The 22,985-nt window shown below is 39.4% G+C and overlaps 3 protein-coding genes and 1 long non-coding RNA gene across 5 annotated transcripts; 2 read left to right on the top strand and 2 right to left on the bottom strand.

The window, feature by feature from the left end:
- Positions 1-35: 35 nt before the first annotated feature.
- On the top strand, positions 36-6,198 carry mettl17 (methyltransferase like 17). The gene is made up of 14 exons (XM_004555198.5): positions 36-228; positions 1,113-1,254; positions 1,353-1,502; positions 1,604-1,691; positions 1,998-2,079; positions 2,220-2,293; positions 2,376-2,470; positions 2,594-2,664; positions 2,941-3,048; positions 3,153-3,221; positions 3,302-3,352; positions 3,454-3,546; positions 4,608-4,804; positions 5,942-6,198. The coding sequence occupies exons 1-14, from the start codon at positions 160-162 to the stop codon at positions 6,033-6,035; spliced, it is 1,383 nt and encodes a 460-aa protein (XP_004555255.1). The 5' UTR covers positions 36-159; the 3' UTR covers positions 6,036-6,198.
- A 622-nt stretch (positions 6,199-6,820) lies between these two features.
- Positions 6,821-11,184, bottom strand: sdr39u1 (short chain dehydrogenase/reductase family 39U, member 1). Of its 2 annotated transcripts, none has more exons than XM_004555197.5 (6): positions 11,054-11,184; positions 10,224-10,330; positions 9,844-9,926; positions 9,622-9,743; positions 9,357-9,509; positions 6,821-7,609 (listed from the first exon to the last, which is right to left on the bottom strand). In XM_004555197.5, exons 1-6 carry the CDS (start codon positions 11,067-11,069, stop codon positions 7,182-7,184), a joined length of 909 nt encoding a protein of 302 aa, XP_004555254.1. In that variant the 5' UTR covers positions 11,070-11,184; the 3' UTR covers positions 6,821-7,181. The 2 variants fall into 2 exon arrangements, with proteins under 2 accessions (XP_004555254.1, XP_076732436.1); XM_076876321.1 differs by lacking the exon at positions 11,054-11,184 and adding an exon at positions 10,923-11,022.
- A 1,518-nt stretch (positions 11,185-12,702) lies between these two features.
- On the top strand, positions 12,703-16,203 carry LOC105940993 (uncharacterized). Its single transcript, XR_001167644.2, has 4 exons — positions 12,703-12,824; positions 13,889-14,042; positions 15,126-15,151; positions 16,010-16,203. It is a non-coding gene; the product is annotated as an uncharacterized LOC105940993 (long non-coding RNA).
- Positions 16,204-17,268: 1,065 nt separating this feature from the next.
- On the bottom strand, positions 17,269-22,481 carry LOC101467388 (leukotriene B4 receptor 1). Its single transcript, XM_004555196.4, has 5 exons — positions 22,287-22,481; positions 20,315-20,912; positions 18,971-19,171; positions 18,816-18,859; positions 17,269-17,849 (listed from the first exon to the last, which is right to left on the bottom strand). Exons 2-5 carry the CDS (start codon positions 20,891-20,893, stop codon positions 17,579-17,581), a joined length of 1,095 nt encoding a protein of 364 aa, XP_004555253.3. The 5' UTR covers positions 20,894-20,912; positions 22,287-22,481; the 3' UTR covers positions 17,269-17,578.
- Between the last annotated feature and the right edge of the window lie 504 nt (positions 22,482-22,985).

Here is a 22,985-nt window from a genome sequence, read left to right as displayed (position 1 = left end):
GAGGTGGGAACAGAGATTAGGGGCGAAAGTGTTCCGCCTTAGGTAGTGGTCGGAATTATTTTGTTGAAGGATTAGTGGGATTCTAACGTGACACTTTAGGAAGGCTGGATGAAAGTTGAATTTTAAGCCATTTAAACGTAACGGTTAGAAGCAGATGTTATGGTACCGCGTAGATTTAGCGCCTGTGTTCTCTGTCAGAGAAAACCTTTGGCGATGCTGGTGTGCCGGGTGAGTACGGATTGATATTACCACTGAATGCAGCTTTTTAATCGCAGAGGTCAGACACATAAGCTATAGAGAACAAAATAGTTTCAGTCTGTACATTTACATTTTATTTTTTATTTTTGGCATAATATACACCATTTAGTCGTGAATCTACTCTACCTGTCCCCCAGATGTCAGGGCTGCCAACTCTCACTGGTGTAAAACATGATTTCTACGTTCATTCAAACACTGCCCAAACACATCTCTGAATACTACACTGAGGGGATTTTCTGGGGTTATTATCAGCTCAGCATAAAAAATCTCTTGGCTATGTCTTTCTGACATTATAACTGGAGCCAGTAAGGCTGCTGTCTGGTTCCCAGTTACCTTGGACTCAAACATTTCATTAAATAAACTAAAACTGCACTTACTGGCCACTTCATTATTTACACCTTGCTAGCACTGGATAGGCCCTCCTTTTGCCTTCAGAATACTGTGATCATAAGTAGGTGGACATGGTCAGCAACAATACTCGAGTATATTGTTACACAAACAACCACGTCACGTAACATAAATTACTTTTCATCCAAATTTTGATGCTTGGTTTGAATTTCCATAGGTCTTCTTGTCCATGTTTGCATGCCTAAATGCGTTAAGTCGCTGCTATGTGATTAGCTGATGAAATACCTACGTTAACAAGCACTCAAACAGTACATGTGCCTAATGTAGTGGCCACTGGATCTTTTGAAAAAAATGAAACACAGATTTTGTTTGGTTTCTTTGTTTGTTTGTTTTTTTCTAAAATCTGGCTGTAATTGGATTTCCTGTTTTTTATTTTCCTCATATAATCATATTTTAGTTTAATTCAAAGGTCAGTAAAACAGCATCATTTAAACCTGTTATTTCAGGCAATAAGTGCAGCTACACACCCACAGCCACAGGTAGATTTCCTAAAGGGTGAACCACACAGAAAACACCCAGGTGTGACCAACTTGAAAACTCTACGGCTACCTGAGGAACTCCACGTGGCTGCACAGTCGATTATTCACAGTAAGCTTAGTGTTGGTAAATCAGTTAATATAACAGATCTTTCTGACCAGCTTCATTGGTTGAAACCCTTTGCCTCTCATCCATCTCTGCATCTGTAGGAGCTCAGGTGAATCAGCTTCCTGAGCGCATTCACAAGCTCACGAACTTCCTGTGGAGCAGGAAACGAGCGGTCGAGGATTTAACTCTGAGGCAGAAAGCTGTGAGCCTGGAGAAAGAATTGTGGGAGAAAGCCATGCAAAAGGGAGGAGGTGGGTGACATATGTATAATTTTTTTAAAAGTAATAATACACATGCAACAAGATCATATCATGCAGCAGCTAGAAAAAATAAATATACATTCATTCTGCAGATATAGACGAGCAAGCAATGGAAGACCGCATTAGGAGGAAAGTTCTCTCAGAGCTCCGAAGAACGACATATCACTGGGCACCCACGAAGTAACATGTCATTTAACTACAGTGTTATTCATTATCAGTTTTTCACGTTTCAGTCTGTTCTGAATGCCTCTTTGTTATATTTACTGATTCCTAAAGGAGAAAAAGCCTCTTTTACCCATAATAGGAGAAGCTAAAACTGCGATTTATGACAAATGCTGAACATTTTATACCTTTAACAGACTTAAGATGCTTTCTTTAGATAAACCCAGCGAATGGTTGCGCTCCACCATGATCCATCCTGAAGTTGTAGTTTTGGTCCTTAAATTTGCCGTGCAGTAGATTTACAAGCATCTCACTGTGTTTCAGGTACGATGAAGAGCTCGGCGTGGTCTACATGGCAGCTCGACTTGCTGGCGGTTACGCTGCAGTGAGGAGAGCTCTGAATGAGGTAGCAAAGTGCTGTGGAGGCAATCGGCTTACGTGGTGATACAGGGAGCTTCCTTTTTAAGAATCGCTTGAATCCAAGCACAAGTTGTTTTTTGTGGTTAAACTCAGTTATACCTGCAGTTTTTTCCCCTCATCATTTAGATAAAGAAGAGGGATCCCTCCTTTGCTCCTCACACTCTCCTGGATTTTGGTTCTGGGTTAGGAACCGTTGTCTGGTTAGTGTGTAACACTAGTAAAACATGTAAATGCTTTAGTCTGAATAGCTAAACTAAGTTTATAATCTGGCCGTTTCCTCAGGGCATCTCACGCATGCTGGGGTGACTCTTTGAAGGAGATGGTGTGTGTGGACAGCTCAGGGCCAATGAACATTTTGGCAGAACAACTTCTGAAAGGTAGACACACATGTAGACAATTTATTTTTGTTTCTTTATGTGAAATACAGATGTTAATAAGAACTGACTGGATTGTATTATTATTATTATTATTATTATTTTTTTTTTTTTTTAATTGAGCAGGTGATGACGAAAGAGCTGAACCCTGCATCAAACAAGTGTATTTCAGGCAGTTTCTCCCTGTCTCCCCTAAGGTAAAACTCCCTCAGCTTTTATTTAAGTCACAATGTGTTCACTGTCAAGAATTTTAAAAAATCAGTGTGTTATTAAAAATGTATATGCAATATTCTAGACTTCAATTCTGGGTTATACATGGATTTTTAAAATATTTTTAGTTGTTGTTCTAGAAAAGAACACAAACAGACAAAATCAAAAAATAAAGAAAATCCCAATATTTTTGATTTGCTGTCATTAATGTTCCAGATAATCTCAACAACTGGAAATCCTGACCATCCTTTTTCTCCTTTCAGGTGCAGTTTGATTTAGTCACTGCAGCTTTTACCCTCTCAGAGCTGCCAAATGTGAAAGACCGAGAGGAGGCAGCATTCACTCTTTGGAGAAAGACAAGCTCATATCTGGTGAGATCAAAGAAAGATACAACTTAAGAAAATGATTGGTGAGCCTCTGGTGTTTAAAAGGAAACAGAAAAAAAAACTATTAATCGTTGCATTTTATGTTCTAGGTGCTGGTGGAAAATGGGACCAAAGAGGGCCATCAGATACTCATGGAAGCCAGAGATACTTTATTGAAGGTATTTAAACACACTGGATAAGACAGCAGTTCACAATAGTTGTTATTGATCAAACTAAATTGTTGGTTTTCTGACTCCAGAAACAAGAGAAGACCGTTTATGACTCCAGGCCAGCATCAGTGTTTGCTCCAGTAAGTTTAACACCCAGTAGATTTAATTAAAGTCATACTTAGAGCCATTAGTGTCTCAGTCTTATTGCGCGTCTATTCATTCATTTATTTATTTATTTTAGTGTTCACATGAACTGGTGTGTCCCAAACTGGCCCATGAGCCCGTCACACCCTGCAACTTCCAGCAGCATTACCAACCTCTGTCTCTACCCAGGGTAAGACTCAACTGTCTATGTCTGTTTACAGCTTTTCACTTTAAATGGGATCTAATCTGTTAATTACCAGGTCTCTTTCTTTTTATTCTTGGACTCCACCGGAGCAGCATTGCATGAATTTTAAATTATCCTTATTGTCCTAAGACAACACTGGTGAATTAGTGCTTGAGTAGTACCAGCTAATATAGTCAGGCTCACCTCAACGCACAGCTGGTGCTCTGCAACAGGTCTCCTGGAGAGGGGCTGGACTCTCAGTCTAGAGTTGCCCTCAGAGAAAGATGGCAAGCAGTGGTGGGTATACAGTTATGGTCACAAGCTCTAAGTAGTGACAAAAAGATCACAGATAGAAGCAGTAGAAATCAACTACCTCCGCAGGGTGGCTCACTGTTGTCATTTGGGGGTCCTTTCTGAGGGCTTCAGAGTACATCCGCAACTCGAAAGGAGCCAGCTGAGGGTTTTTGAGGATCTGACTAGGATATGACCTGGACATCTCCTTGGTGAGGCATTTTGAGCATATTCTACTTAGAGAATCTCTGGGACAGACCCACGAGATTATGCCTCAGCTGCTTTGGGAACACCTCGGATGAGCTGGAAGGGTGACGGGAGGAGAGGAAGTTCTGAGGCTTTTCTTCTTAGAATGCTGGTCCTGCAAACCAAGCAACAGACCAAATAAGACTAAAACATTTTAGTGTAATCTGCAAAAACAACATATAGTCTTCTGTACCAGGCTCTGCTATTAAAATCAGCTGCACTTCATTCCCTTCTGTGAACGCAGCTGAAGTTTCGTATTATTGTATATTATCAGGAAACTCATATTTATTTAATAGCATGTAAAACATAAAAGACACAAAGTCTTGCGCCAAGATTTTATCTTGGATTGAATTCGTTATTTTTAACTTCATAACTTTTTATTCTTGTTGCCTTTTAAGTATTATTAATTTACACTTGTCTTATATTTGTTGCTGACAGAAGGTGCTATATATGCAAACATGTTTTGTTTTGTGTTTTTTCAGATAAATGCTGAATGAATTCCATATCAACCCTTTTTTTTTCTTTTCCAGCACAATGACCGTCAGATCGAGAAGTTCAGCTACCTAATTTTGAGGCGGACAGAAGCAGTGGAGGAAGGCACAAAGGGTGTGGAGTGGGCCAGGCTGATTGCACCAGTGCTGCGCAGAACGAGGCATGTCCACTGTCGCATGTGTTGCCCGGACGGACAGCTACAGCACATGGTGGTGACAGCCCGTAAACACAGCAGGTAAAAAGAAAAATCAGTGTCACACAAATTCATCAGCTGCAGAATAGGTTTAGTCCTTTTCCTTAAATGCTAGCATAGAGCAGGGGTGGGCAACTCCAGGCCTCAAGGGCTGGTGTCCTGCAGTTTTTAGATATCACCCTGGGTCAACACACCTGAACCAAATGATTAGTTCATTACCAGCCCTCTGGAGAACTTCAAGACATGTTGACCCATTTAGCCATTTAAATCAGCTGTGTGGGCTCAAGGATACATCTAAAACCTGCAGCACATTGGCCCTTGAGGCCTGGAGTTGCCCATCTCTGGCATAGAGAGATGAAGACAAAATGCACTCTGTGGGAGAGAGAAGACAAAAGGTACTGACATTCAGTAGTGACAGGTGAGTGCATTGGGAGGGAAAAGAAGAGAGTGAAGAAGAACTGCTCAGTGCATCATGGGAAGTCCCCCAGCAGTCTGACCAAAGGATTCTTCAGGGTCATCAAATTCTGCTCAGGTTTCATCAAAAAGAAACGTTTGAAGTCTAATTTTATAATCGAGAGGATATCAGTCCTGAATCCAGAGATATTAAGACTCTAGGTCAGATCGGATACCATAGGGTTTTTAGGATATGATGTTAGGGACCAGGTGCATTAAAATAAACTAAGAAGAAATATGTCATTAAAATGCTTATTAGGGCTGCGTACTGTTTGAATTTGATTCAGTGTGGGGCCACGCAGTTCATCAACAACGTTTTCTAAAATTAACAAAACTCCTCGGGTGTTTAAAGATTTCCTAGACACAGGTAGGCACGCAGGAAAGATGCGGGAAATACAGAAAGAGAGAATGAGGGAAGGAAATGCAGCAAAAGATCTGGCTTGCCTGGACTTCAAACTGGGGAATTGCTGATCAAATTTGGCTATAATTTTGAATTATGTGATCCGAAAATGTGTCAGAACTAGACCAAATGGAGCAGAAATTCATTGTAAACCTTCTGTATGTCATAATAATCGATACTCTGTGCTACAGGCAGCCTTTGGTTGCTGGATATTCTTATTGCTTTTTGTTGTTTGTTTTATTGTCACTGATGGACTTATTTGACTGTTTTGTTTTGTATTGGATTTTTTCTGTTTAATTGTTCTATTTCAATGTCATTTTAATCAGAGATATGTACCGCTGCGCTCGGAGCAGTGACTGGGGAGATCAAATGCCGATCATTCGGGGTGTAGAGGAAGACGTCAACAGTGATTCAGAGTGACGATTCAGCCGTAAAGACAGACTGTGGAAACATACGATACATCGTGAAACTGATAATACTTTGATTTATAGACAAAGGAGCTGCAAATTACATATACATTTCCTCTCTGCAGTTTTCTTTATTGTGTACCACCTCCAATAAACCATTATATTTTTAAGTGTGATGCTCTTTGGACTGAAATGTCTTTTAAAAAGTATTTTGAAATTGAATTTACCTTGAAGCATTTCATTTTCAATGCAGTCCAAACAAACCTTAAAGTTGTTTATTCAGCAGAACAATACATAACATGAGCTTTATGTATTTTTTTTTGGTAACATAACATTTCACAGCCTTAAAATAAAAAGGGTAAAATTTCTTTTTGCACGTTTCCGTGTTGCAGGTTAATTCAGTGACACTGTGAGACTCAAAGTGAGATTTCAGCAACATTTTTAATTTACTGCAGGCCACAAAAAAGATCCAGTAAACTTGATTAACCTAGACTTATGTAAACGACTATTTAAAAAAACAAACAAACAAACAAAAAAGACTCCAGGCTATGACCTGTAGCTCCAATAATTGTTTCGGTGCTTCACCATCTGTAATGTGGTTATTTATATTACTAACCACTGTGTCACTGACAATTTTTTTTTTTGCATTAATTAGGAGTTAATAACAATAAACACGGTCACTAGTTGCAGCATTAATGGCTAGATGTACAACCATCCAAGATTATCTTCTGTAGCTCTGTTCATGAGTTTGAACGAAAGGAGCAAAAGCTGCTAAAGGAGAAAGTTTAGACACATCTGTTATCAAGACTCAACTCTGTCAGATTTATTTTACAGAAACACTTCAGTATCAACAATCATGTCCCAGTGCTTTCTAAATGTAAGCAAAGGCTTAAAGCCGCTTGTTATTGTCCCGAATGCGGAGAAACACTTTAAAGCAAAGCATGACATTTTATTTAAAACAGTTTTTCAAACATGATCCCATAACTGCTCTTTAGCAATATGAGAAACAACAGTTCATCAGTACACAGATCTGATGAATAAGTAATTTACAACAGTCTTTTACTGAGTCATGATCCTGGGATTCATTTTCAATGACTCGTTTAGGCTCATATTTGTTTATTCTTGTATTACAGTAAAAATGAACCGCCGTACTCTCTTGTTAATTAACAATCTCCTTCAAAGCGGAGGTCAAGTCAGGGTAGTTGTACTGAAATCCAGACTCCAAAGTCCTCTTAGGTATGACTTTCTGGCCTTGAGTAAGGATCACGGCCCTCTCCGAACCCAGCAGGGCGTTCATGACAAAGCCAGGTACAGGAAGGATGGTGGGCCGCCTCAAGACCCGACCCAGTTCTTTAGTGAATTCATAGTTTGTGTTGAGAGCCGGCGCGACTCCGTTGAACACTTGTGGTGATGAGGAGGGTGGAGTGTCAGCAGGGGGCTCCAGTGCGCGGACAATGATTCCTGCCAGGTCTGAAACGTGGATCCAGGGAAATGGTTGTCTTCCAGATCCCAGGGTACCCCCGAGGCCGAGCCAGAACGGCAGCAGCATCTGCTTCATGGCCCCACCATCACGACCCAGCACTGCCCCTGGGGAATGCATGGAAAATAAGAAAGCACATGTTTTTCACTGCAGCCATTTTAACTTGTTTAATGATGATTTACTGGGACACTCTTTATAACTGAAAAACCATTAGTTCAAGCTTATGCTGTCCATTCAGTCAATCTAGTCAGATTATCTGCCGTGAAATGGCCCACGAGATAAAATTTTAATTCATGCTATAAAAACTGAAAAAGATAAAAAGTAATACAGAGATAAGATACTTTAAATCTTCACATGTTGTGTATGCATGTACAAAATGCAAAAGTTTAACAGACTGATGGTCTTTTAAAGTTTTTCTTTGGATGGTGGTAGCCTTTTCATTCTTTTTATTCTAGTTCTTGTACCCGATCGTCTTCAAACCTTCAGGAAAGGTTTTTGCCCCAATTACTTTCTTTAGTTTGTTAAACCAGTTAACACTGACCTGTGAATCATTCAAGCATGAAAAAGGCACCCAATTCAAGAAATGAACCACTGTTTTTAAAAATGTATCCTTAGGCACTTTGTTATTAGAAGCCAGTCATAAAAACAAATTTTTTTTCCACATTTCTTTAAGTCGATTTAGTCAATCTCTGAAAAATGCCAAGGATAACATATTTTGACAGGCATAAAAATTATATTTTTGGTGATTCCAAAATAACTATGAGCAGAACACTTAGGCTATGTTCACACTGCAGGCGAACGCGCATCAAATCCGACTTTTTTTGATCCTATCCGACTCATATCCGATCATGGTATGACAGCTTGAACGGCACAAACCCAATATTTTCAAATCCGACCTAGGTCACTTTCGTATGTGGTACTGAATCCATTACGTATCTGATGTTTTAGAAAGCGACTGCTGTTTGAATGGTCATTTTGCATTTAATCTGTCTTTTACATCACTGACACAAGACGGACGCCAATTATCAGCGCTAGAGAAGACAAACGAGAAAGCATGGCGGCCGTTGTTAAAGCACGGGCTCTCTTTTTTCTCTGTTTCCTTCTTTCTCTATTTAATTTGTCAAAATTCTGTCGGTTACGACTGTGCAGAAATTGATAGACTGCTGCAACAACACCTACTAGCTCTGTAGCCGCCATTTTTACTTCCGCAAACAGAGCGCGTTGTGTGTGACATCTTCTTTTGTGCATGTGGACCACTTTGAGGGCCATGAACCGTTCACACTAGAGCGCATTTGCTGTCACATTTTATTTGTAGTGTGAACAACCAGAAAAGGAAAAAAAAAAAAATCGGATTTGATCAAAAAATTGCAATTGAGCATTAACACCTGCAGTGTGAACTACAGGTTACACTTACAAATTATGAAGAAACTAGACGTGAGGACAAAAGAAGTGGCAGGCCTAAAGAAACCATCTACAGCAGACGAACAGGATCTGAAAGCCATGTTCTTAAGAAATAGGAAAAAAATCCAGCAAAGACCTTACATAGGACCAGAAAGATGCATGTGGCCCTTCATCTGATCCATTTAGACCACGGGTAGGCAATTCCAGGCCAGGTTTTAGATCTTACCTTGGGTAACACAACACACCTGAATCACATGATTAGTTTGTTACCAGGCCTCTGGAGAACTTCAGGACATGTTGAGGAGCTAATTTAGCCATTTAAATCAGCTGTGTTGGTTCCAGGACACATCTAAAACCTGCAGGGACACCGGCCCTCGAGGCCTGGAGTTGCCCACCCCTGATTTAGACAGATTCAGAATGGACAATAAACATAAGCATGTGCCGTATACAAACCAGGCCGGATGATGACTTGTTTGGTGGTTTTTGCCACATTTTCAGGAAGTAGTGCTGCTGCTTCCCACTCTTTGACAAGTCTTGAGAGAAGGTCAAACGGAGTCCATTCACTGTCTTCTGTGTATTGAGCTGTTAGACTGGGTTTATAGCAAGCTGTGTCATGAAAACAAACAATGGAAAAGCAATAATAGAATTACTATCTATATTATCAATGAGTTCATCTGATCTGCTGTGCTGAGTAGAATCTCACTTATTAAATGCTTACCTACACCTGACACCAGCACCCAAGAGTGAGGAGGACTGGAGGAAGCAGCAATGGCTTGAGAAAGAGCTTTAGTTGTGTCAACGCGACTGGAGAACAAGTCTTTTTTGTAGCTTTCATTCCACCTTCAAAACAGAACCCAAGGGAAGAAACAGTGACAATCCCTGTAAATGCATTAAAATGCTGCAGATATTAGGATGGACTCTTTGATTATTTATTTCTCACCATCGCAGTGGGTTTATGAGATTCTCTCCAGCCAAGTTGACGGCACCCTCACACGGTGGGAGACCCTGAGACTCCAACTCACCCTGCAGGAGCAGAGAGGAAGAAACATAAAGATGTTTAGAAATGTCACTGGATCTGTAAACTATCCCCCTTCCACATTTATCAGTTTGTACGTCTCTGTCTGTACAGTTTGTACATACTGAATTTCCCGGAGGAACCAACACAAGGGATTAATAAATTTCTTCTCCCTCTCTAATTTCAGTCCTTCAAACCATCAGGCATCAGCTCCAGTATGATGTTTCGTTAACAGTGATGAATCAACAGGTCCTAAAATGAGCTTTAGGTTTGCCCTTTTACTTTGTATTAACTTTAGGTCATACCCATGTTATCTTCCCTGGACCAGGCTGGCGGGATATCAGTGTCACCTCATGACCTTTGTCCCTAAGTAGGCGGGTAAGCTCACGGCCAACGAAGCCAGATCCCCCTCCTACAAGAAACACAACAGACAGAGAAATCATCAAAAGGAACAAACTGAAAAACAAAAGCCGCACACTTCCTTCAACTTAGAAACTGTGATTCGTACAAGTGTGTAAAGAAAGTACTGTATAAAGATTTAAAATCGGATGTATTTTATCATATCGTGCTTTAATTTTTTTTTAACGTTTTACGTTAAATTTAAAATTACACTCAGTTTTAACTGCTGTAACAAAGGAAAGTCGCAACTTTCAAAAACCCCTTTTTGCTCATGATGTTAAGGTGGCTTTGGGTCAACTTTATTCTCGTTTTTGCAGTTTAACTTGAAGAGAAATATTTCTATTATTTAACCAAACAACTAAATAAATACATAGAAACGCTTCAAAATTATTAAAAAAAAACCCCCCTCAAAATTAGGTGAGTCAGGCATGCGTGGTGCGCATGCGTATTGTACATGCTTACAAAACATTGCTTTGTGCATTACCTGAGCAAACTCAACTATGAAACACACCATAAGCACACAATTTTAGCACGCGTTCTCAAAGCTCCCAGGCTCTGTTCACAATAGTGCTACAGCCCAACATAATGCACAAGTACAAACTCACTAATGGATATAAGGCACTTCATTATTGGCCGCAACGTAAACATTAGCTGTAAGCTATCTGAAAGCGTAATGTCACTCTGACCTTTCCGAGCAACTTTAAAAAACGTGTAACTTTTTAAAAATTGTACATACCTATTAAAATTCTCATGGCCAGAAGCTTGCCCTTTAACCTTGAGTTAAATCTCAAAACGCCACCGTACACGAGTCCCGCCTCTCCTTCTTCTTCCTCTTCTTAAATGTTATTGGCGGTTGGCAAACAACTGATTGGTGCATTACCGCCACCACTAGTATGGAGTGTGAACTGGAATGACCCCCCCCCCCCCCCCCCCCCCAAAGAAAAAAACACCTCAAAGCCTTTCAAACACTCTTCCCGCTTTAAAAAACTGAAATAAAGCCTGGTAACTCTTACTTCCAGAATCCTTTTGCAATAGGTCAACCAGATCCAATTTCATTTTCATATTAATAAGGTTTTGGGATAATTGTCTCCTCTCCACCTGATATTTCGGACAGTGCAATATCACAAACTCTATAGTTTCTGTGTCTCCACAGAAGGCACATTTCCCTAATTTCCTTCGGGATTAATAAAGTATTCTGATTCTGATTCTGATTATGTTTCCCAATCAAGAATAATGTAGCATTTAACCCAGTATGTCCAAATCTCAATCTCGATATGACCATCTCCTCTCTCCTGCTCCTTCCAGTGGTCCTCATTTCTCCTACCCCCCTTTGTATTGTACACAACCACCATCCTCTCCTTTCCTCCTCCCACTGCTTTTGCCATCTACCCCTCATTTCTTGCCGTATGATACTCTTCACTTCAGCTTGACCAAAACTAACAGCCAGGTCAACTGTCCCATGTTTTGTGGCTTGCTTCGCCGCTCTGTCTGCCATTTCATTCCCCATTATTCCATAATGGGCTGGAATCCAAAGAAATACAACTGTAAGACCCATCATGTTTATCCTGAACAGTGTTTGCTGAATTTCTGCTAGAATATCTGCTCTCACATCTGAGTGACTACCTTGTAAACTAAGCAATGATGCTCTTGATTCTGAACAAACAATAGCTTTTAATGGCCTCATATCTTCCACCCACTGAACCGCCAACAGAATTGCAAGCAGTTCTCCAGTGAATACTGACAGTCTATCAGTGATCCTTTTTTCTATTTTAACCATGAACTCTGGGACCACAACTGCTACACCAATTTGACTGGCTGAATCCTTAGATGCATCCGTATATAATTGAACACAACCATAAAACTGGTCAATGTAAGCCTGCACAGTATAGGAGTTTAAAATAAATGCCCCATCCTTAGTCTTCTTATCCAGTAGAGTGAAATCAACTATGGCTTCAGGAAGTATCCAGGGAGATATTGCTGGTAACGAAACTCGTCCAACTGATCCAGTTTAAATTCACTTGCTCTTCCACCCACAATCCACCCAAAGCTCTTTGATTTCCACCTTCCTTTCTCCCAGCAAGGGTTAAGAACTGCTTGTGGTGGGTGATCCTGTCCATGGCCTTGAAGATTTGCCCAATAATTAAGTACAAGTTGTGTTCTTCTCAGTCCTAGAGGCATCTCCCCCATCTCCACCTCCCTCCTCTCCTTCTCCAGCTGCTCTGTTATCAAACTGTAATTTCAGCGAGTTTGGTCCAATCGGCGTTCCGTACTTTAGCCACGCAAACACGTCATTTTGTAGTTCACAGTTGGCTTGACCGAAGTCGGAATTCTTTAGTAACAGCTGACACCTGCTGGTTTTAGTGATGTGATGTCGTTCCTTTTCAAATTTAAAGGAATAATATGAGATATAACCCCAAACTTTTTTAGCTTTAAGTACTAAAAGTTTAACTCACACCGCCTCTGACGTAACTACAGCATCCGAATGAGAAATGTTTACCCTTGATTAGGTAAGAAATTAGGTAATATTAGGCAATAAATTATTAATGTAGAAGATCATAGTTAAAACAAACAAAAGTTGTTTGTTTTTTTTAAGTTTAAAGCGAATATCTTGTAACAGACATTTATCATTGCAGGATTAGCACAGATGCACAGGAATACGAGTGAAATAAAAATGCCATTTATGGTATCATTTTCTGCTAATTAAAGGGTAATACAAAACGTAAATATTACAATAGCGCAATAGCGCCATGGGCCACAGTCCAACATCAACAAAAGCTAAACAAAAATCTTAACAACAGTAACAACAATAATAATTTAATGTTGTTATTTATGTTAGCCACACACACACACACACACACACACACACACACACACACACACACACACACACACACACACACACATATATGTGTGTGTAACAATGTGCTGCTTTGGAAAGATGAAACCAAAGTTGAGATGGTTGGTCATAATGCACACCGCCATGTTTGCCAAAAAACCAAACACAGCATATCAACACAAACATCTCATACCAGCTGTTGGTGGTAGAGGGTAACAATTTGAGGACTGTTTTGCGGCCACAGGACCTGTGCACCTTGCATTCACTGTGCTAATCAAAAGTATTTTAGGGTCAAATAAGAAGTAATCGGTCCCATAGCTACAGCTTGGCAGCAAATCTGCAACAGAATGGCTAAAAAAAGATGTTGCATTGGCTCAGTCAAAGTCCAGGCTGCAACCTTATTAAAATATTGTAGCAGGACCTTCAGAGAGCTGTGCATAAAAGTTTGCCTGCTAACGTCAATTAGCTGAAGCAACACCGTAAGGACGTGTGGGCCTAAATTCCTCCAAAATGACGTTAGAGATTGATAAAGCCATGTGGAAAATGTACTGTATGCCACTGTATGTATTTTCCTTACTTGTTTATTCAGGCTGTGCCTCTATGCTGCTACTTTATGTCATTATGTTTACATTTCGGTAGTAATGTGTTTCAGTAATAAAATGCAGGATGCGTATTAAAGAGAAGATGTCTTGAAAGTATACTGTTAAACGATGTTTTTATTTTTATGCGGCACAGGCAAACCCGGAAGCTGCTTGCTTGACGGCAGAGAGCAGGAGACACGTGGTTTGATAAAGAGATAAATTGCGGCTCGGGCTCATTAACGACCTCTCTTCCTTGTTGCGGTGATGCAGGTCGGACATGAGGTGCTGGAGAGACGAGAACTGACGAGGTGACACCTTGTTTTACTCTAAATGTTCACCTTTAGTGATGATTCTCTTCGTTATTGTCGCAGGTGTCGTGTTTATATTTATGCGTTTGCGCGTTTCTTGACGTTATTTCCGCACATTGTTAGCTCGCAGCTTCAGTAGCGCCAAATGCACCTCGTGGTTTCCGCTGATGAGGAAAATGCAGCTGAATATTAAACGATGCGTACGAGGGACTGATGCAATTTAGGCTTTGATTGGGAGCTCAGTGAACTTTAAGGTGCTGGGGCTGTGTTCTGTAATGTTATAACAGTTTAGGTTGATGTGTTTGAGGTTAATGACTCCCATAGGAGGAAGACCTGTGGGTCAGGGTTGGTGTGTACTTCAAACATCACATACAAAACGATCTAAATGAAGCTGGCTTGCTTCACCGAGAACTGAACGAAACTGATTAAAATTGGAAGTTAATTTTAGTTGCGTCAAACGACACAATACCCGTGCATAAGACCTCCGTGCTACTATGTTGGGTCAACTAACGTCCACTATGAACTTCATAAGTAACAAAGTTAAAACTAATATAAAGGTCAAGCACTAAGGCCTTGTTTACAAAGGGTATAATCCGTTTTATTAAGAACTTGAGGAGTCAGCGTGTTCCCTTTGTTTATGCTTGTAAAACAAAGGGTTTCCTGTCTTGTCCTATCTGAGAGTGTAAATTCCTAAATGAGCTAAATAGGTTCTGTAAGTTCTAAACATTGCTGTAATATTTACCAAAATCACAAGCTGAATGTTCAGTTCACACATTTTAAAATGCATCAACTAAACTGTGCATTATATAAAAAATAAGAAATTATTTCTTTACTCTTAGCTTTATCACACTAGGCCCATTAATTGAGTTGTGCCATTTCAGTTCTCATCCTATACCTGCTGCAGATGCAGACTTGCCAGCTTTTAGTCAAACCTTGATGATGAGTTGCATGTGAGTCCGTGTTTCACCTGAAACCTCATGATTATCTTTCACTGCACTGATGGGTTTGACAGTAAGGGCGCAGGTCAGGCACTCTGGTGTGTAAGTGCACAGTTAAGCTAATCTTATGTTCCTTTTCTTTCAGGATTTCAGAACCTGGGTGTGTCCAAGGTAAGGTTTCTTCAGTTTTGTTCGCTGAAATTGCATCACAATATCTGTTGGTTTAAAAGTGTGGAAATTCCAAGCTTTAGATTCAAGGTGTTTAATGTCATGTGTCCAAAGAAAGGCATTTCTCTGTGCAAATGAAATTGTTTCTTTGCTGTCCACCCTCAGATGCTGGTTAAGATATACAATAGAAATAGAGCAGATAAAATACAAATGGTACAAATAAATAAATGAAGACAGAAAAGGAGATAAAATTAAGAAATTTAAGATGCTGAAGTCAGGTGGTCTATAGTCAAAATTTAACTAGGGTCAAATTCTGCTAGGTAATTTCTTTTTTGACTTTTTGAAATTAAATGGTTAATGCAATCCACTCTGGATATCAAAATCCAGCCCATAATCTGATATTGAATGGCCAATAAGCTTGCATCACAAAGGAACTGTATTATCTAATAGCCCGTTTTCATTAGTCCCTATTCGGGTCAGGACACTTTTTAGGGTTTTCCATTAGGTGATAGTACCTGGTACTTTTTAGTACCAACTCAACCGGGGTACCAAGCAATCGAGGCAGAAATATGAAAATGTGTCGGTAGATGTGGTCACTGATTGGCTAGTCAGTGATGCATGAAGTCAGCAAAGCCATTAAGTTGATGACTTTAAATTAACTTAGGTTAACATTAAAGTGTTACTTAGTCTGTGCAGTATGTTTTTATATTGTGGTGTACTAAAAATGTGTAACCAGAGTTTAGTACAACATAGTTCAACAGCACCCCTGCTTTTTTTTTAAAATTTATTTTAAACTCTAAAGTGATTGTAATGCTGAATTAATGCCTTTGAGGCTCTATTAATATTTTCTTTGTTTGACAGGTGATGGATCCTTCATGAGCTCTGGCTGCTGGGTTTCCTCAGGTGGAAATGTTGTGATTTTAAAGTATTAAATGTAATTTATTTTAATTAAATCTTTGTTTACTGACAAATACAACTCGATCTATATTTCAGTGATAACAATTTGTAGTACCGGTAGGTACATTTGTGTGTTCAATAAAGCATCTTTTTTGTAAATCAAACTTTTGCAGGTTTTTATTTCAAATGTGTAATTTGAATTGTTTTTGCAGGATGTGTTGGGCTTGGACTGTGCAAAGGACTTCTTTTTAATTATGGTTAATGTGCTGTACATTTGAAGTTGGGGCAAAATGGGTAAATGAATATTAAAATTAGACTAGGAGCATGTCTAAATGGACCAGTCAAAACATGTTTAAAGTGTAGTGGGGAAAATGACTCAAAATGACTAAATTAAAATTCCTGTTGCCTAATCTGCGAAAAGGCGTTACTGAAAGGTATGAAAAGCATCAGTAAAACTGAGGTCTTGACCTCAGTATACACTCACTGGGCTCTGTCATTGGCTACAGCCTGCTACTATAGCAGATATTTGACAAGATGCTGAAAAGACTACTCAGATTTTGGTCTATTTGGATGTGATGGAATCAGTTGCTTTGGGTTTGGCATCTGATACAACCTTCATTCCACAAACCAAAGGTGCTGTATTTGACTGGAGGCTATTTGAGCAGTGAGCTCGTTTTCAAGTTGAGGAAACCAGTTTGAGATGACCTGAGCCTTGTGCCTTGGCAGCAACAATGGTATGCAAGTGTACTTGTGTTTAACAACGCTCAAACATTGATCACCAGCATCGATACAAGCCTGGAGAATCCACTGTTGCACAAAACTCTGACTTTGACCATTTTTGGTGAGGAAATTGTAGCATTGGGAATGGCACATTTTCTGCAGCTGTAGCCAATTTTCTTTAATTTAGAGATGCTCTTCTACATTTGTAACAATTAGTTTAAGTTGGTGGTGCCTTTTCTTGGCTCAAAGTCATTCTGACTTTAACGATGACAAAATAAAAACAGATTATGTAGAAATGTTGGACAAAGAGCAGGTTAAACACGAGTCCTTTGACTTGAGCTTCTATGTAACAAATCTGACAGAAGCTCATGACACTGTCAATTGCAGAAGATTTTAAATGTTTTTTTGTTTTTTTTCATTGAAAGTAAACTGCATTAAAAATTTCTTGATATTGAATATGCAGTTTTCTTAAAGTGTACTTTAGTAGCAAGCATCAGTTTTCATTCACACCATTTTTATTTTACAAAATCAGTCTTTACATTAAGGAATAAAAACTGTAAATACGTTAAAACTGTAGTTTTAACGTATTTACAGACCTGAGACTTTACAGATATTCAGATGCACGTAGACGAAGGTAAACTGCTTGTGCTTACACTCCTGACTTCCACTTTAATTGTGTTATCACATTTTAAATAAAAAAAAAATGCTGTGCTAATGCTTGTTGTGTGTAGCCTAAAATCTATAAGTCCACATAAAGCTTTACACAATTTTAAGTGCTTTCATTTATATATACAGTCTGTTAGTGTATGAAGTTCATTCAACATTCCTGTTCTCTGGAGTAGAAGCCACTGTACGATTTTGACAATCAACATTACTCTCTCCGACATTGTCAGTTGTGAGTCGGGTGCTTTTGGTTCCTGTTTGATCTGATAATGTTCCCTCAAATAGCTTAGCCATGAAGGCAAAACCATTTTTCTTGATGTAGGATTTCCCTGCAAAGGTGTAGAGGACTGGGTTAGCACAACTGCTGATGAAGGCCAAAGCTGAGGTCACTGCACGGCTGGACTGAGAGATGGTATCTAATCTGCAGGGGAAAAGTTTGAAAAGTCATATATATATATATATTTTTTTTTTTTTCCAGCTGTGTTCATTGCACATAGATTTCTCCACATTCTGAATAATTTCATAATATTATGTACTTGAGATGGTAGGATGGTCAATGTCTTAACAACTTCACATTGAGGAACATTACTCTGAAATTGCTGCACATATTTTAGATGTAGTTTTTGCAGATTGGTGACCCTTTACCCATCTTTACTTGTGAAAAACTATACCTCTCTAAGATGCTCTTACTGACCTGTTCCTCTAGCACTTCCACTGCACTTTTTGCATTTAAACATTCAAAGTTTGTACTTGCTCTTGTAAGAATGCCCCCCCCCCCCCCCACACACACACACACACACCCACACCCACACCCAAAAAAGCTTTTTTTTTTTTTTTGGTTTCAGCAGAGTGGATCCCGCCCGAGGGCCCAGACACTTCCACCTTCCTCGCCTGCTCAGGTGTGGTGGGAAGTCGGGGGCCGAGCTGGGGACGTGACCCAAGGATCCACAGAGCTGTAGGTGCCCCAAGTTATTCTCAGGCAGGGGAGGGGGTGGTGGCCTAGCCCGCTGTAGTCTGATCCCAAAGCTGATGAGGGAGTGGATCCCGCCCAAGGGCCTGGACACTCTGCCATTGCCTGTGAGATGTCCACTTTCCTCATCAGTCCTGAGCTAGGGATGTGACCCGAGGGTCTCACTCACTGGCTAACACATTAGCCACAGCTAGCCGCTAGAGACACAGCAGCTACAACTTTGTTGTGGGGATCCGGGCAACAGAATCCTGGGAAGCTACCAAGACAGGCTTCCCACCATAAAGGTAAACGGACACACACTGTCACCACACACTAACCATATATTGATGCCACACAAAAGCACACACATGTACAACCAAGTAAAGAATATGTAACAGAGTGGAGAAAGAGCCTCTACAGAAAACTTAAGTTACTCACCTTTCTCTTATGGGTGAGTTCTTTGGGTACCAAGCAGCTGCCACCTTTGGTAGAAAACAAAACACACTCAGTATTCACTCAAAAGCACAACTCTCTTAACAGAAATTTTGAGCAGATTTGATGCGAATATTTGTCAAGAACACGCCCTCGCACACCTGTACCATGTTGATGACGTGGTACGGCAGCCAGAACAGACCAAATGTGATGACAATAGCCAGGATGAGTTTCTCGCTGCGGGCATTTCGTTGGAACTTGGTCTCCCTCAAGCGTTTCAGGATGACAACATAGCAGGTTATAATGATTGCATAAGGAATAATGAATCCTGCCACTGTCTCAAATGCGTACTGAAACCTCACCTGAAAACAAGAGCATATAAAGAAAGGCACTTTTCTTCAGACATGAACTGATTTCTCCAAATATGGAAAACAAATAAAGAAGTAAAAGCTAAAATTGTAAAACTGTTTAAGTTGAATTAACTTATTTGCTTTGTTTTTGTCAAATTAGAGGACAAAATCAAACATCTGATGACTTTAAGCCACGTCATGATGTCTTTTGTGTGAAAAAGCACCTTCTGCATAATAAGTATTTTTACTATATACATTCTGAAGGGAATTTGGATGCTACTAGTTTTGAAGCCTTAATTAACAACAACTTTTATTGTTGCCACTTTAGCTTAGTGGGTGAACAAGCGAGCACCTGCCACATGGCTGGAGAGCTATGACCTAGGTTTGAATCTGACCTACAGCACTTTGCTGCATGTCTTCCCTCTCTCCTCCTCTTCAAGTATTATCTTAACTGCTTTGCTATCCAATAAAGGGAAAAATGCCAACAAAACTAGTATTTTAAAAAGAGGACTTTTACCTGTAAAAACAATGTTTTGCATTGATCCTTTATGAAGGATCAACACAAAAGCTTGAAACACATGGAGTCTAGTGTATAAAGAATCTTTTAGTAAAAGTAATCTGCTCAAAGCACTATGGATACTAGTTAAGCTGCAGCTATAAAAGGCCTTAAACACAGTAAAAAAAACACATCTGCAACCTCCTGCTAAAATAGACTGTCTACTTGTTCATGAAGTTGTATCTAATAAAATTTATTTTTATGTAAGTATTACCATTATTTCTTTTATTATTATTTTTTAAGTCAGTGGTTTGTGACATTGAAACAGAATTCATTTTTAAAGAAAAGACTGTTCTCAGTTTTTTTTTCTCTTCAGCACCCTATTATAAACTGATGTGAATTAAGAAGGCTGATATCATCCAATGAAGATTTTCAAGTTGTTGATGCATCTTTATTAAAAAACAAAAAACAAAACAAACCTAATTTCAGATAGGTGTGCTGGACCTTTTGCTCAAAGCGTGATCATGTTCAATACCTCACTCACTATTTTACGGGCTCTCACATGCAGAAGGTTTTTTGAAGGCATTTTATGGATGGAAATATGATTATGAAACTAATCAGATCAGTGGCAGACAAATAACCAACACAAGTGTACTTACATGTCTACGCAGTGTGTGATTGGATGCACACACATATGTTGTTTGATTCATATCATCAGTTTCTTTTTTCACATCTCGAAACACCAATGAGGGGATAGACATGACCATCACTAGCACCCATGTGCCTAGGATCACCCTCCTCACAACCTTCCTGGTGATCAGGCGATACAGTGTGTGTGGAAAGACTATGGCCAACAGCCTGTGCACGCTCATCAGGGTTATCAGAAAGATTGACGCATACATGTTGGAGTTGCACAGGTAGAACAGGATTTTGCACATGGCGTTTCCAAAGACCCACGTCTGCATGACCAGGTAGATGATGAAAAAGATGGTGAGAGCCATGAGGAACCCATCAGCACATGCCAAGTTAAGGATGAGGAGAGTGGTGACTGAGCGTTGTTGGCAGCGGGCCAGGATGCTCCAGACAATGAAGAGATTTCCAGGGACGCCCAGGAGGAAGACCAAGCTGAGGATGAGGGCACCAATGGCTGCGGAATAGTCATTTTTCACAACATTTTCATCATCAGGGTCAGGGGTGGGGTTTGGTCCAGTCAGAGGTGAGAGACTTGAGTAGCTCATGGCAGAAGAATTTTTGATCCTTTAGATGGGAAAAAACATTAGAACACCAAAAGGAAATTATGTAGCTTACAGCTGCTCCAAGACAATGACAGTAACAGACTAAACTAATTTAATATGACAATGTATTAAAAAGTCTACAAAACATCAGCAATAGCTCTAAAATATATATAACTATAGATCAATTTAAATATCAAGAATATTACAGAGGTGAAATAAATGAGATTGACATTTAACTCTATAAATCAATAAATAAACAAAACTAATGAGGTCCAAAATACTAGAGTAGCCCTTGATAAATGCTAACTTCATGGAAACTGTTTACAGTGGTTATAATTCAGCATGACTGTCAGGTTAGCAGATTGCCCCTTCAGTATTATTTATTATCATTCATTCATTCATTTATCTTTTTAAGATAAGCACCTTTGAACTGCATTTTCGGACTCTCCACGTTGAACAGATGTTTCTTATCAAGAAAGAGCTTCAATACCTTAATCCAGAAATCATGGGAGACCACCCAAAACACGTTTAACCTGCACTGCCAAAGCCTAAATCCTATTTTACTTAATAGATCTAAAAAACTTCTACAAATATGAAAACCAAAATGTTTGACTTTGGTAGTGTTTATTTTTCGACATTTAACCATCAGCTCTGTACAGATAGATTTTAGACACTTCCTAAAACCACAACCTATTTTTTCTCTGTGTTAAGCAAATTAGATATAGTTTTTTACTAGTTTATTTTTTTTTAAAAGAGACAGAAATTACTGAACACAGAGTTTTTGGACGATTTGATTCTTTCAACAAACAACATTCAAACAAACCATAATATTAAGAAGACAGTCATACACAATAACTGAGGACATGTGCTACCCTGACACAGCGTTTAAATATTTGCAACCAAGCCAACGATTCAGCCCAAACTTGTCGAACATTAGCTGCACTGCGTCAAAGAAAAGTATACAGTCTTTGTTTCAAGTTGATTTTTTTTCTCCTTTGTCTCATGTCGAAAACTGATATGCCGAAGTCACAGACAGTCATCCTCTGCGTCAGTTTTGCACCTTGTGGTAAAAAGTATGACGCATCTGTGCACTGATCGCAAAGACAAAATAAATATAAGTGATAGTGACAGAAGTCTAAAGGTTCACAAACTGGTCAACATACGATGATATGATGAGAACAAGACATCAAGTCTTAATTTCTTTTCTCTGGTACCACTAAAACACACTGTTTATTTTCCCCTGTTGGAGTTTTGCAAGTAATTAAAAAAATTAATTACTGCCAGGCTTACATCACCAGTAAGTATTGCAACAAAAATAAGATGCTGTTTGTTATCAAAAAGAGGTCCAAAAGAAAATATGCTAAAATGGCTATTTAGTATATATTATATTGCTCACCTTTTGACGGTTTGTTATTTCTCCGTGATGTGTATGAGCTTAGGATGTCCGCTGTTCCCAAAATTTGATGGTGTTCCTGTGAGCTGAATAAAAACTGAATCCTTTCCTGCCTCGCAGGCTGTAACATGCTGTCGGTGAGGGGATGTCCTTCCTTAAAAGTCATGCTATTTCTTTTTCTGTCTTGCACAACTTTCCTATGTCATGTTTGCTGGGCACACAGGCACAAACATGTATTTAGAGATTACACACACACACATCAGCAAAATGTAATTGTTCACATAAGCCTCTGTCACTGACAGAAATGCTAATTTTCAAAATATAAAACAAAACCAAACAAAAAACCCAAACAGAACAAAAAGAAAAAAAATATTTAAACAGCCTTAAAAATACAGAACAATTGAGAACAACAACCAATTCTAAACTGGGAGCGAAATGAAGTCAGATCTGTTATTCACTGTAATCTCTTCCTGTCTGTCAGATCCAGAAGCCAGTAGCTAAACACATTTTGAATTATTTTTACCAATGGAAATCAGGAAGAAAAAAGATTCAGAAAGAGAAGTACTGATAGATGAATTCATGAATTAAAAAGGCATGCAGAATTCCTGACAATATATCAGTGTTTAAGGCAGAGATGTCAGGTTTATGTTATTGTTTGGCTGCCATGCACTGCATGTGGGTGTCCAGGGCAGTGCGGATGAA

Source organism: Maylandia zebra, linkage group LG18 (assembly GCF_041146795.1).
Source record: "Maylandia zebra isolate NMK-2024a linkage group LG18, Mzebra_GT3a, whole genome shotgun sequence".
Lineage (NCBI taxonomy): Eukaryota > Metazoa > Chordata > Actinopteri > Cichliformes > Cichlidae > Maylandia > Maylandia zebra.
This window is presented reverse-complemented; position numbering and strand designations above follow the sequence as displayed.